Source organism: Echinops telfairi, unplaced genomic scaffold, assembly GCF_000313985.2.
Source record: "Echinops telfairi isolate 266 unplaced genomic scaffold, ASM31398v2 ScPeMD7_7469;HRSCAF=8507_0, whole genome shotgun sequence".
Classification (NCBI taxonomy): Eukaryota; Metazoa; Chordata; class Mammalia; order Afrosoricida; family Tenrecidae; genus Echinops; species Echinops telfairi.
Window position 1 is genome coordinate 37,209,873 of NW_022111372.1, and position 13,926 is coordinate 37,223,798.

Here is a 13,926-nt window from a genome sequence, read left to right on the forward strand (position 1 = left end):
CAAAGAGACAAGTTTAAACAACCCTTCTACAGTGATCAGAGAGCAACACCTGGCCAGGTCCAAGACGCTTGCTCCCCTCTGTGGTACGGCGCCGCCTCCTGGTGGTTAGATTGAGGTATTGCAGCCACCTCAGTCCCACTCAACTTGGCCCACACCAGCCTCCTAAAACTGTGCAGAGATGTTCATCTGTTTTGTTTTCTGAACCATCCTAATGCCTACAACCGCATATGATAGCATTTCCTCTTTATCCATTCCTTCTTTTATTGTTATTCTCTGAACAGAGAAAAGCACACAGCTACTTTGGTGTGACAGCAGCGAAGTGGTTACACACTTCAAGGTCAGCAGTTCAAAACCACCAGTCGCTTCCCTGAAAAAAAAAAAAATCAGGGCTCTCTAACCCCATAAAGAGTTATAGTCTCAGAAATTCACAGGGGCAGTTTTACCTTGTCCTATACGGTCACTTTGAGTCAATACAGTCACTATGAGTCAATACTTGATGACAGCGAGTTGAAATTGAATGATGAGTACGCATTGCGCTGCTAACCACAAGGTTGGCAGCTCAAACCCATCAGCTGCTCCTTGGGAGTAAGATGAGACTTTATGCTCCTGTAAAGATGTACAGCCTCAGAACCTCACAGAGGCCGTTCCACTCTGTCCTAAAAGGTTGCTGTGAGTTACAATCAACTCAATGACAGAGTTTGTCTGTGTATGTGATAAATATATATTGTGCTTAAAATTTAAAAGAAAAAGTAGCGACAGAAAAAGTGTGGGTGTTTAAATGAAGTATCATATGTAGACAAGACATCTTACCCATGAAGACTGGGCAAAGGCTACCACGGCTAAACTTTGATTCACTACCACTTTGTTCAAACTAGAGGCATGACAGCAATTTAACTAAGTTAATGGAATGAAAGAGTGATGAGGCCTACAGAGACTAGCAATACATTGAAGCAATAAAAAAATAGACCTTTTCCACATCCATCTATCGTCTGCAATGTGACTGTAGTAACAAGAGGATGACTGCCTCGCTATATACTCAATTACTCACAGACAGGGACAGCTATGAAGAAGCGCAGAATTTCCAAAACAGTTTTGAAAGAAAGTATGACTAACAAAAGGGACTCATTTTTCAGAACTACATCACTTAGCCCAATTAAAATAAACCATCAATGGTTTTGAATATTAAATAATATTTTTTTCCATCAAAATAGCTCAGGAAAGAATCTCAAATCCAAAGTAAGGCTTTGTAACTGCCATTAACCTTTACCTTGTCATTCACTACTTGGTACAGTAAAGAACTTAGAAAAAGTTACTAATGAATTTCATCTTTAACGTGAGCTGAGACAAGGGTAATAATCAGAGTTACCTCCCAGGATCAGATCAGAACTTCCTATGTACGTGACAATCATCCATGCATGGGAATGGGCTCAAGCACAGGAACAAGTGTGAGGAGGGCGCAGGACAGTGCTGTGTTTCGTTCTGCTGCGCTTAGGGTTGCTATGAACTGGAACCGAGATGCCCTGGACCATGTGTGTCAGGGTGAAACTGTGCTCCCCAGGACCGCCCACAGCTGATTTTCCAGACCCTAGATGCCCAGGCCTCTCTTCTAAGTTGCCTCTGGGTGGACTTTTAGGTAGCCACTAACCTTTCATGCAGTATGGTGAGAGGATACAGCCCTGACGTACACCTTTTCTGATTTTAAACCATGCAATATTGGCTTATTCTGTTCCACTGCCTCTTGATCCATGTATAAGTTCCTTATGAGCACAGATTACGCTCACAGTAACAGGATTTATTAAGGAACCAACAGGTTACAATTTAGGATCATCTTGATGGTAACAGAATACAGGACAGAGTTTATCAGGACTGCTCCCAACCTCCCTCCCTCTTGGCCATGCCCACAGACAGGACGCATTTCTGGGCCTAACTAGCCTCCCCTCAGTCTCTGGCCTTCTCAGGCATTGCTATGGCTCTTTAGCTTTGCTGACAAGTGTCCAGAGGCACCCCACTCTACCAGCAAGTCTCCTGTCCAAAGACAGCTCTCTCGCTCCATGTGTTGGCCAGCTTACTGCAGCCACCTTGATCCTTGGGCCAAGAAGCCCATCAGAGTCCTTTCACATCAGTCTCTTGGTTCTCACTCCACATCTCCTCCTTGTGCAGCTTCGGACTGTCTCCTGGGTACAGCTCCTCTCTCTTTCCTGGGTCTAGGAGATTCCTAGCACAAGGGCCCTTAGTTCAAAGGACACGCTCCATTCCATGTTCTTCTTCTTGATGGTAGTCGGGTCCCCCTTAACCTCTGTGGGATTGGCTCTTTTTATCAGTTTACTCCTCCCACCAAGACAACAAACTGACCAATCCCCTTGGTAGCCCACCCATCTAATTTGCTTAGTAATCAACCAATCGCCACAAAGGTTTTACCTTCCTCCTTTGCATAGTAAGCTCTCAAATTCCTTTGCAAAGTTGTGACCCAGCAAATCATGCTGGCAGAACCACAGACCCAGAGCTAGAAAAGCCAGATGTAAAGAGAAATGGATCTCACTGAGGAAATCAGCAGAGTGTGCAAGACTAACGGCAAAGGAACTGCACATAACTGAACTCTCCTTAATGACCGTTTCTCATGCGAGTGTAGTTCTGATACTGCTGCAGGGGAACTGAAGCTGACGTGATGTCAACTAGCAACAAGCACCAGTGCCTTCGTTTTTCAGAGGGAAACGCCTTGAGAGTCAGCCCAGGGCAGATCTAGGACTCCCTGTACCTCTAGGTTCCCACGGCCATTTCCAATGAGTCCTGACACCCTGACCTCACTCCATCACAGGATTAATTATTGTCTCATGGCAATGTTATGACATTAATTATTGTCTCATGACAATGTTGTAAGACCACCACCACCCCACCATACTGACATAGCCAGTCATGTGTACTTAGGGAGCATGTGCCATGTTAGCGTCCTTGATGACTATCATTCCGTCTCCTTCCTCTTCCATCCTAACCCTCAAATCCAGCCTATATTCAAATATAAAAAGCATTCCCTGAAAAAAACGTCATTTTAATCATTAGTTTGATGTCCTTCCCACGTGGTAACTTCCAATAACATCATCTCAGATCTTCTTTATGATCCCTTTAAATTTGTTCTAGTTTTTAATATTGTCTGTTTTCTTCTCTATTGAGGTTTTGATCTGTTTTACCTTGTTATTCTTGTTAGTTTTTAAATATTTTTCTTTTTATGAAATTCAGGATAGGGAAATCTATCGAGGCAGTAAGTGGATTAATAGTTCCTTGGGGGTATCACAGGGAAGGTTGGGGGGTATGAGGAGTTAATATAAGGCGAACAAGAATGAAGAAAATGTTCTAAAATTGTGCTGATGATTGTACAACTCTTCTTGATGTGATCGAACTATTGAATTGTATGAAATATGAATCATATGTCAATAAAACTGTTGGGTGTGGTAGTCCCGTACTTTCATGAGAGCTTGAAGATATATAAAAGTGTAGAGGTGGTATTCAACCTGTCTCAGGTCACAGCCTGATGGTGCCTCCTTGTGGGAGTGCCTTCTCATAAGGAGGTCCCTGGGAATCTCCCCGACTCTCTCTCTCTGCCATCAGCTTCCTGCTGGCTGACCCTGGTTGCTGCCAGAGCCCTGTGATGTTACCAATGCCACTGGATCCACATGATTCTACAACCTGTGATTTTCCTCTGTTCTGCATCATTGCTTGTGACTGTGGGAGTCTGAAGAGGGACTTATGGATTAGGATTGGATTTAAGGACTTGAGTTGGACTGTGCTGGGATGTTTTCCTGATATATAACTACTTCTTGATAGAAAGCTCTTTCTTACACATAGGTGAGTGTCACTGGATTTGTTTCTCTAGTGAACCTGGCCTAACACAGAGGGAAAAAATGACTTAATGGTCATTTTGCTTTTGAACACCTCCTCACTCACATTTACTATTCTCAACTCAGCTATATCCCAATTCTTACTCCCCTTGCAGCTTCTATTCAAGCAATCATCCTAGCCTCAAATGTGTTTCCTTCTTCCTTCTACTAAATCATGTCTCTCTCTTCAGTGTTAATCAATTCTCTAAAGATTCTTAGGCCACATCATCCTTGCTATTACTCCAAATGCCCCAACTTACTTTGCCCAATTTCCCAAAGGTAATTAAGAGTCATCATTGAGTGCTGTCCACTTCTTCATTCTTCTCATTTCAAATGAAATCTCTAGCAGACTCATCAGTTACTATACAGCCTGTGCATCCCCAAGCCATCCAAACACATTTACCCCTACACACTATAGACAACTGCCCCTCACACAGGGTCTCTGACTTCTCCCCTTCTCAGTCTGCATCCACTCGTTAAGCTGTTCTTCATTGCTGCTTAACATGGTGCGTATCTGCCTCTAGAATCCAAAGCTTGGCTACTGAAAGTCAAGAACCCTACTGGACCCCGGGATAGAGGAAACAGAGGAGAATCAACTCATCAGATGCCTCTGGCTACCACGGTGTGGCTTTTGAATTTCCTCTGCACTGGTCTATTCATGGAGCCATGGGAAGACAGGCCCCAAGAAGGCAGAGGGAAGATGGTCAGAGCTAAGTAGGGCTTATGGGGGTAAGAAAGGGGGAAAATGTTTGTCATCCTTGGCTTTGCTGCAGGTACTTAAGTGGTAAGAGCTCAAGAGCTAAAATTAGGGAAAGGAACTTTCACATGCCTTCTTTTGGGTCAGTCCCCAAAAGCGTTCAAGGCACAGCTCAAGTTCAGAGCTCCCAGGAAAGCCTCCTCGAAGCACCCCAGTCCACCTTGATGCTTCCTTTCTCTCAACAATTTACTGGAGCACATGTGTCAGCATACTGCAACTGAGAAAGACAGTGCAGAAGAGTGTGTGGCCTAACAGCACCCCCCCCCCTTTCAGGACCAAATACTCAGGAAAGAGCCTTCTTTATGCCAGGTAAATACAGGGGCCCTGCCCTCCCTCCAATTTAGAAAGTGATAACAGAACCACTGGGTCTATCCAAACCAAACCCACTGCCATCAAGTTGATTCCAACTCATAGGGACCCTAAGGAACAGAACTGCCCAATAGGCTTCCCAAGGCTATAAATCATCAGAGAAGCCAACTGCCACGTCTTTTGTCCATGGACTAATGAGTTTGAACCATGAGAAGCTTCCCAGCTGGCACTCTGCGCTTTAACCACTGAGATATCAGGGCTTCTTAAGCTAAAGGGGCTAGGAAAACGTCTAACAAGAAACTAAGTCTTATCTGGACAGTCACATAAGGGTCCCCACAGGAAGCAAACCTGGCCTGAGGCAGAGTCCAGTAAGAATGAAACCTTTTAGGCCACAGAAATTTGCTTTGGGAGGAAGTAAGGAAGCCTTGATGGCATAAAGAGTTACATGCGGGGCTGCTAATTGCCAGATCAGCAGTTCAAATCCATTAGCCACAAAGATGAGACTTTCTGCTGTGGTAAAGATTTACTGCCTCAGAAACACAAAGGTGCTATTAGAGCCACTGTTAGAGTCAGGATTAACTCCACTGCAGTGAGTTTGAGTTTGAGTGGATTTTGGTCTTTATTCTCAGAGCAAGGGGAAGCCATTAAAAACAAGTGTGGGAAACTAACACTGAGGGAAATATGACTAGGACTATATTCCCTAACTTATTACAGAGGGAATCTGGAAAGCTGATATTCCATGATAGAAAGCCTCCACTTTGGTAAGTTAGAGGTAAAGTCCAAGTATATTATCCTGCTTTAAAAATCATTCCCACAGATTCTCCCCTTAACAGCTATGCTGCCTTTAAGTGAGCACATGGTTGATTATAGCTCCCTATAGAAGCAGACATTATCCTTTTGTTCTCTCTTCCTTCCTGCCTGATACCCAACCTGCCTTGTACCTTCCCCCCAGTGCAGATATTAGGTTTCCTCACCTGTGAGCTCAGAGACCTTAATGTAGATACTTCCCACCTTGTGATGTATGTTACTAGTGAATTTGCATGTCTTAAGGCTACCTACAAATGCCCCTAGATAGTAAAATCTCGCTCTCACTTCTCCCAGTTCTGCATAGTCCAGAGCTGAGGTGAGCATGCTACTACAAAATGTGTCTGGCTCCTTTATGTTACTCTCTCTCCTATCTTTCTTATCCTCTATGACTTTACTATAATCTTTATATATCATCGCCGTACATTTGTGCCTTCTGGCCCTTCGGTTATTGAAGGCTGGTTAGCTCTGAAAGACAAGCAGGGGAATGACCTACCAGACTGAACTGTTCAAAGCACTTGGGTTATTGTGTGTAGAAGGTGATCCATACACCTAAGTAGGAAGCGACGACTGCAGGAATTCAGGCGAAGCATGACCCTGGCTGGGGCTCTGATACAGCAATGCAGATGGATGGAACAGGCTAGTGAACTTAGGGACATCTCTGAGGTGGCCAGGAAGGAGGAGTGATGAGAAAGAGAGATAACACCAAGGAGGTCTCCCAGGTCTGTGGCCTTTTCGTGGTGAAGGTGGGCCAGGCTGAGGGTACCATATGGTTAATGAATGTGTCCCTCCCATCCATCATTCCTTACATGAGCTAGTCTAATTCTAGACTCTATGCCTGTGGCTATGATCCCACTTTAGAAAAAGTTATCCATTACAGGGTTAATGGGGGGTTAAGTTCTGACCTTAGTAGAATAACACCCTCTGTTGTCTTAGGGGCATCTTTAAGACTACTGTAGTAGAGTGTGTGACTTAAGACACCATCCATCATCTTCCTTAGGGGTATGGTCAGCTAAAGGACAAACCACTCTTCCATCAAAGCCACTTCTCGGGGTGTACGAGCCATCTGGGACACAGAGAGAAATCCCAGGTTCATCGGGAAGAGCACTCCAAGATCTCTGTCTGAAGTGGCAGAGATCTCCAAGAGCAGCTGCACCAGAGACGGTGGCGTGGAGACTATTCACCTGGCCCAAGACTATGATGTGGGATACAGGAAAGTTATTCCCCAGGTTGTCCCCCATATTATATGCCATACCCAAGATGCTGCTTGCTAACACGTGGTCAGTGGCTATACACTTGAAGGTGAACTGCTTAGAGGTTATTTGCCTAAGGGCTATCAGCCATCTAAGGCAATCAGACCCTATTGTCTGTCCCACCCTAGGTGGGGCCCACTCCCTTCTGATAAGGATAATGGTTGTTCCCCTGAAGGAGAGCCCAAAGACAAGGTCAAGTCAACTCAGGAGAACCAAGGTTAGGAGGCCATCTTGTCACATGTATGCTCTTAGTACCTCCGCTTCCTAGTGTGTGTGAACCAACCCCTAGCTCATCCCCTTCCTGTTGCATGAATGCCTATTGTACAACCCCTTCCGGTTATGATGTGATCTGGGGCGGTTTGCATGTGCCCTAAGTATATATAAGCCTTAGTTAGAAATATATACTCTCTCTCTGCACGGACCTGGCTGCTGAGATCATGGCCATCTGGGAGGTGAGTAATTACATGCCTTATCTTGTCTAATGTTTAATTTTACCCCTCAATTACACAACACTCCCCACCTTGGACCCATTCAATCATGGGGGCTACATATGGAACTGAGGGTACAAAGAAACTGCCAGGCTGGCTTCCTGGCCCATGGAGGCAAAGGGACCCCATGGCTGAAAGACTGAGGGCCAGAGAGAGACTTGACTACTGGCTGAGAAGAGATTTTACTGTGGACCAGTGACTGTATCCTTACTGTTTACTGGTCCTGACTTGTGGTAACCTATTAACTGCCCTAAGAAACTTCCTTAATTGTGAGTATTGTCTGTGGGTTGTGTGTGGCCATTGCAATGAATTCTCAAATCCAACACAGAAGCAGAGTGTCGGGGCAGGGACAGTTGGCTTCAGAGTAGGTAAGGAAAACTGGAAGGCTGATGCATGTCTGACTCCTGTTAGTAGGCAAGGCAGAGGTCAGCTATGTCCACCTCCGTTACCATTTCTGGCAGGGGGCTAGGAGGAGAAGCATGAATAATCATGAATCAGACATGAGAAAGTAACTATTAGCGGGCTTTGAGGCAGTGAAAATGTATCCTGTCATTTCTCAGGCTAGGGTAAAAGACGGGGCCTCAACAAAGCCAAACAGGAAACAAGATTTCTCCCAAGGACATAGTGCAGCTGTAACGTGTCATAATGACCCCTTCTGTGAGTGACTTTGACTTCTTATTCACTGAGAAAATACACGCTCGAAAATCTCAGACTAACAGGAAGTTTGCTGTTTGAAATTATGACAGTAAGAAGGAAATGGCCCACTCTTGCCTGGAGAATCTGAGTCACTTTGATTTTCAACTGAGTGCTGAGCTTCAAAGTCAGGTTTTCCAGACACAGTCCACATCCATCTAACTTTGTCGTTCTCAAGAAAATGGGGTCTGGGTTCTCTCCACAGTCAGGCCTGATTTTGACCCCTATGTACACAGATCTACTTAGCTTTGAGCCTTTAAAAACTCTGCCTCATTTGCATTTCACCTAATCCCTTCTACTCCCAAATCTATAGCAATGCTTTCCTTTTCTTTGTCTGGTGAGACGCCCACAGTTCCTCTGCTGTGTGCTCTCTCTTATTGGCAATGAGCCAAACTTTGTTTGGCTACAGGTTTGTTCCTGATAAATCTGTCTTAGACTGGTTAGGACAGACGTTCAGAAATTGCAATGGTTGTGAAATAAGCAAGATGTGTCACGTAGGCCTTAGATACAAGGGTCCTGAGCTTAGCAGAGAAGTGTAGACTAGAGATCGATATAGTAGCCATGGGCACTGAGGTAGTGATTGGAGCTTACATGTGTACCTGAGGTTGCTTGAAGAGGCCATGGAGTGAGAAGGGACAAAAACCTGAGCCTCAAGCAATTCCATTATTTGAAGGCTGTTAGACAGAAAAGGAAGGAGAGTGAGAAGAAATGGCCTGATGGATCAACGGGAAGGGGTGACCACTGGACCAAGGGTATGCAGGAGCTTCCAGGCAAGATCTCCTAAAGTTTGGCTTTGATGAGGGCACCACTTTCAATTTTGTAAGCAATTCAACTGATCTTGAAAGAGAGAATGGTCAAAGACTGGCTCAAGCTACGTAGCAGCTACCCAGCTCATTATGCTGGGATCTGTAGGGTTGTCACTGAACAGTGAGAAAGGAAACCAAGAATGGACCTGTGGTGCTGGCAAAGAACACTGCAGATAGTGTGGACTGCCAGAGGGACCAACATATCAGTCTAAAACAAAATACAACCTGAGTGCTCCTTAGAAGCAAGAACAGAGACTGACTGACTGACTTTGAACAAATGATCAGGAAAGACCAATTGCCAGGAAAAGACATCATGTTTGGTAGAGTTGAGGCAAAACCCTCGAGGAGGTGGAATGACACGGTAGCTGCAGCAATAAACTCAAACACAGCAACCCTCATCAGGCTGGTAGAGGTTTTGTACTGTGGTGTATAAGGTCACCATGAGCCAGAGTCAACTGGGCAACAACCAACACCTTACGAGCTATAAGACATTTATGTGCATGCCAAATGGCACAGGAAGGGAGCATGGATCTGAAGACTTCAAAGAGAACATAGCGCACAGTGCAATCGTAACCACAAGCAATCTTTCTTCTCTGAAGCTTTGCCCCATTGTCTGTGTGTATTTGCACAAACAAGAAACTCATTCTTGAATCTGGAATTCTTGTCTGAATCGGTGCAAAAGCACTACCTGAACGCCTAAAGGCACTTTTTTTTAGAGACTGCACAGTGATGGGTAAAAGATAGGTGCACGATGGTGTATTAGTCTTTACCATGGAAGGATGACTGAGTAGTAATTCAGTGCAATTAGGCAAGTGGTGAATTAGTCATGAATTATCTCTAAGAACTTGATTTTTAGACTGTTATTTGACATAACAGCTTAGCTCCCATTGTAAAATTCTGAATGGACAAACTCTACCAAGCCTGGCCTTAAATCAGTGCTAGAGATAAACCCATCCATAAACTTAGACACAAATGAACACATATCCAGCAGTCTCTAGTGACACATTCAATTCCACGCAAGTTTTCCACATGGCAAGACCCTTAACTTACACAAGCCAAAAGCTTGATTTATAGGGCAGAGCTCTTCAATAATCAAAAGTATAAACTCCTCTGCCAAGGAAAAAAGGTGGTGCTGGTAATAGGAACTGCAGGAAGCTGGCTGCCCTGTTCCTAACCCCAACTCACAAACATCCAAGCTATTCATTCCAGGGCACCTCCTACTTTTCTGTCTTATCCAAAGAAAAATGAAACAGACCCACATTCTTAAAACTGAGTGTACTGAAAACAGGGAAAACCAGAGGCCCAAGTCCTGCTGGAAATTTAATATCCGTCTTAGAAAACAAGGGCAATGTATGCATTACACAACAACCAAATCTCTTGCTCAACGGATTTTGAGCAAAGTTGGAAACAATGCCCTGCTCAAAGATGGTCTGAGTGTATGTTGATCTCCACAGTCTTGCTGCTAATCCAACCTCATGCCTCAGGCTCACTACGCCTTTGTAAAGTCTTCAATTCTAGGACTTTGCCCTACATTTTCCATTCCAATTATCAGTCCAAAAACCAAGTCAAACCTGCTGCCATAGAGCTGATTCCAACTAATAACCCTATGAAGGGTTTCCAAGGTTGGAGATCTTTGTGGAGATAGATAGACTCATCCTTCTTCCTTGGAGCCGCTGGTGGTTTTGAACTGCTGACTTTGTGGTTAGCAGTCCAATGCTTACCACAACAGCACTACCAGGTCTGCTTGGGTCGGTTCTAATTTTGCTTCTTCAGCCATTACTAAAATGGTTTGAAACCGTGTTAAGCCTTGCTGTTATCTGACTGACTCACATGTAATACAAGGCCTATAACAGTATTTTAAAATGTTTACAATTACTTACGTTAGGGGAATACCATAGCATTGAACAGACTGTTGCCATCACCAGTGACCGCTAAAAATGGAATATGACTCACTTTTTTCTAAAATCTTTAACTTCTGGAAGCTTTCCAGCACATCCCCATTTAGTATTCTGGGTAAGAAGTCCCGTATTTGCATCACTTCCGTTGTCAACCGTTCCAGGTCTTTCTTTCTGACTTTAACATATTCTTCTTTAGTCCCCATGTGCTGGAAGAATAAACAGACCTTAAGATTATTATCTTAAACTATATATGAAAAACCAACAGCCAACGTGGTAGTCAATGGAGAAAAGATGAACACAATCCCATTGAAAAAGAGGACCAGGCAAGGATGCTCCTTGTCCCTACTCTTATTTAACATCATACTAGAGGTTTTAGCTAACAGCATAAGGTGAAGAAAGGACATCAAAGGTACTCGCCTGGGGAAGGAAGAGGTGAAACTATTGTTATTTGCAGATGATATGATTTTATATATGGAAAATCCCAAAAGCCCCAAGAGGAGTACCGGAAGCAATAGAGGAGTATGGCAGACTGGCAGGATACAAGATCAACAAACAGAAGTCTACCTGACTGCTATACACATCGGATAAGACCACAGAAAGAGGAGATCAAAAAGGTGGTACCCTTCACAATAGCCAAGCACAAATTGAAATATCCAGGGATGTACCTGACTAAAAGAACAAAAGATCTATATGGGGAAAACTACAGAACACTATTACAAGAAACCAAGAGCGACCTCAACAAATGGAAGAATATCCTATGCTCATGGATTGGAAGACTCAATAAAGATGTCAGTTCTTCCAAAGGCACTATATAAATTTAATGCAATCCTGATACAATTACCCTCATGTATCTTCAAATAAATGGAAAAACTGAATATCAACTTCATATGGAGAGAGAAGAAGCCCAAAATTAGCAGAGAACTTCTCAAGAAGAAGGACACAGTGGCAGAGCTTGCTTTACCTGACTTTAGCACATATTTATACAGCACAGTGGTCAAAACTGCATGGTATTTGGTATAATGACAGATAGACCAATGGAAAAGAAATGAAAACCCAGAAATAAAATCATCAGCATACAGACAACTGATCTTTGATAAGGGCCCCCAAAATATCCAATGGGAATCAGATGCCCTCTTCAACATGTGGTGCTGGGAAAAATGGCTATCTACCTACAGAAAAATGAAGCAAGACCCTTATCTCACTCCATCCACAAGAATAAACTCAAGGTGGATCACAGACCTTGAGGTAAAACCCCAAACTATTAGGGCCATCAATGAGGGAATTAGGACCAACCTGAGAACTTTGTGCAGGGAATACATAGGCTATCAGAAATATGGAAGAACACAAATACAGATGAGGCATAAATTGACAAGCGGAATACACTGAAGATAAATCAACTGTGTACAATGAGAGAATTCGCCAAGAGAGTAATAAGAGTCCACAGACAAGGAAAACATCTTTAGCAATGACATATCAGACAAAGGCCTCATAACTAAAATCTACAATACTCTGCTAGCTTCCAAAAAGAAAAAAACTAATTGCCCACTGAGGAGGTGGGCAAAGGACCCAAACAGAAGTTTCACAAGGGCAGAAATCAGAATGGCCAATAAACATGAGAAAATGTTCCCGATCACTAGCCATAAGAGAAATGCAAATTAAAACAACTATGAGATACCACCGAGCACCATCAAAGATAGCCCAATTCAAAAAATCAGAAAGCAACATGTGTTGGAGGAACTGTAGGGAGATAGGAACTCTCGTCCACTGCTGGTGGACCTGTAGGTATGTACAGCCACTATGGAAATCGATTTGGCAACATCTAAAACAGATATTTAGCTACCATAGAACTCAGCTATCCCCCTACTGGGTATATACCCAGAAGAGACAAGAAACAAACCACAGTCAGACATCTGTGCTCCAGTGTTCATATCGCGGCACAGTTCACAATTGCAAGGAGTTGGAAACAACCCAAATTTCCATCAACAGACATATGGATTAAAAAACTGGTACATATATACAATGGATTACTACACATCACTAAAAAGCAGTGATGAATGCATTAAGTACATTGTCACATGGGAAGAACTGGAGGAAATTATGCTAAGTGAAGTAAGCCAAGCACAAAAGGACAAGTACAACATGAGTCCGCTGAGGTAAGCTTTAAAAAAAAATGCAAAAGGGGCATAGGGAAAAAGCTACTGTATACAAACATTCCCAGGGTGAGGTCCAGGTAGTATGGCAGGGCCAGACCAAGTCCAGGGTTACGTATGGTAGCCAACTAAAAATGAGGGGAGGGGGAAAGAAATGGGTAGTGGGGGAACAGGACACTAACCCACCCAAGGGGAAGGTACTGTTTATATCTCCACAGGGAAAGAGAGACTGGACTTCAACTGGGTACTCCAAGATGTGAATGCAACATACGGGCTTGAAGCAGAGAACCAGTAGAGAGGTCTGAAGAGCCAGCCCCAATCCCAACTACGTGGACACCTGCCCCTCCTCCCAGAAGAACTTACTTCAGAGGACAGTACTGAAGCTACAGCTCAGGGAGAGGGACATGTCTGATCAGAGGACACAGGAGCAAATGAAGGGCAAGGAAGAGGAGCACGTCCTGGCCTACCAAGCCTTGAGGACGATTTCCCGGCTCAGAGCAGCTGGTGCACAGAGAAGACCATTTAGCCAGCCCCAGTATGAAACACGATATCCCTCACTGACCCAAAGCCCTACTGGGAACAACATTGGAGACATGGTATGGGAATTACGCCAGATCTGACCCCACCACACCAAGGCAAAACACTAAGGGCGTGCAACAGAACAGCAAGGGGAGCAGAGCAAGAAGCCCCAAGGGAATACCAAAAATGGACTTTGGGGCCAGGGCTTGGCACCCCATCAGACTCAACCGGAAAACTCTTCAAGGTCAACAAACAGACCTTGTTTTTCTTTTTTGTTGTTGTTGTTGTTTTGTTTTCTTTTGTTGTTTTGTTTTGCTGTCTTGTTTTTGTGTAATTATTATCTCTGCAGGTCTACCTAGATAAGATAGGCTGGATAA

General features: G+C 44.0%; 1 protein-coding gene across 1 annotated transcript in view; it reads right to left on the reverse strand.

Annotated features, from left to right (window-relative positions):
* The window catches only part of LOC101644941 (heat shock transcription factor 2 binding protein), a 164,463-nt gene that overhangs the window by 146,975 nt on the left and 3,562 nt on the right, over nt 1-13,926 (reverse strand). Inside the window, exon 2 of the mRNA XM_013005341.2 lies at nt 10,936-11,086. Coding sequence (XP_012860795.1) covers nt 10,936-11,083 — 148 coding nt within the window. The 5' untranslated portion in view covers nt 11,084-11,086. The remainder of the gene's footprint in view (nt 1-10,935; nt 11,087-13,926) is intronic.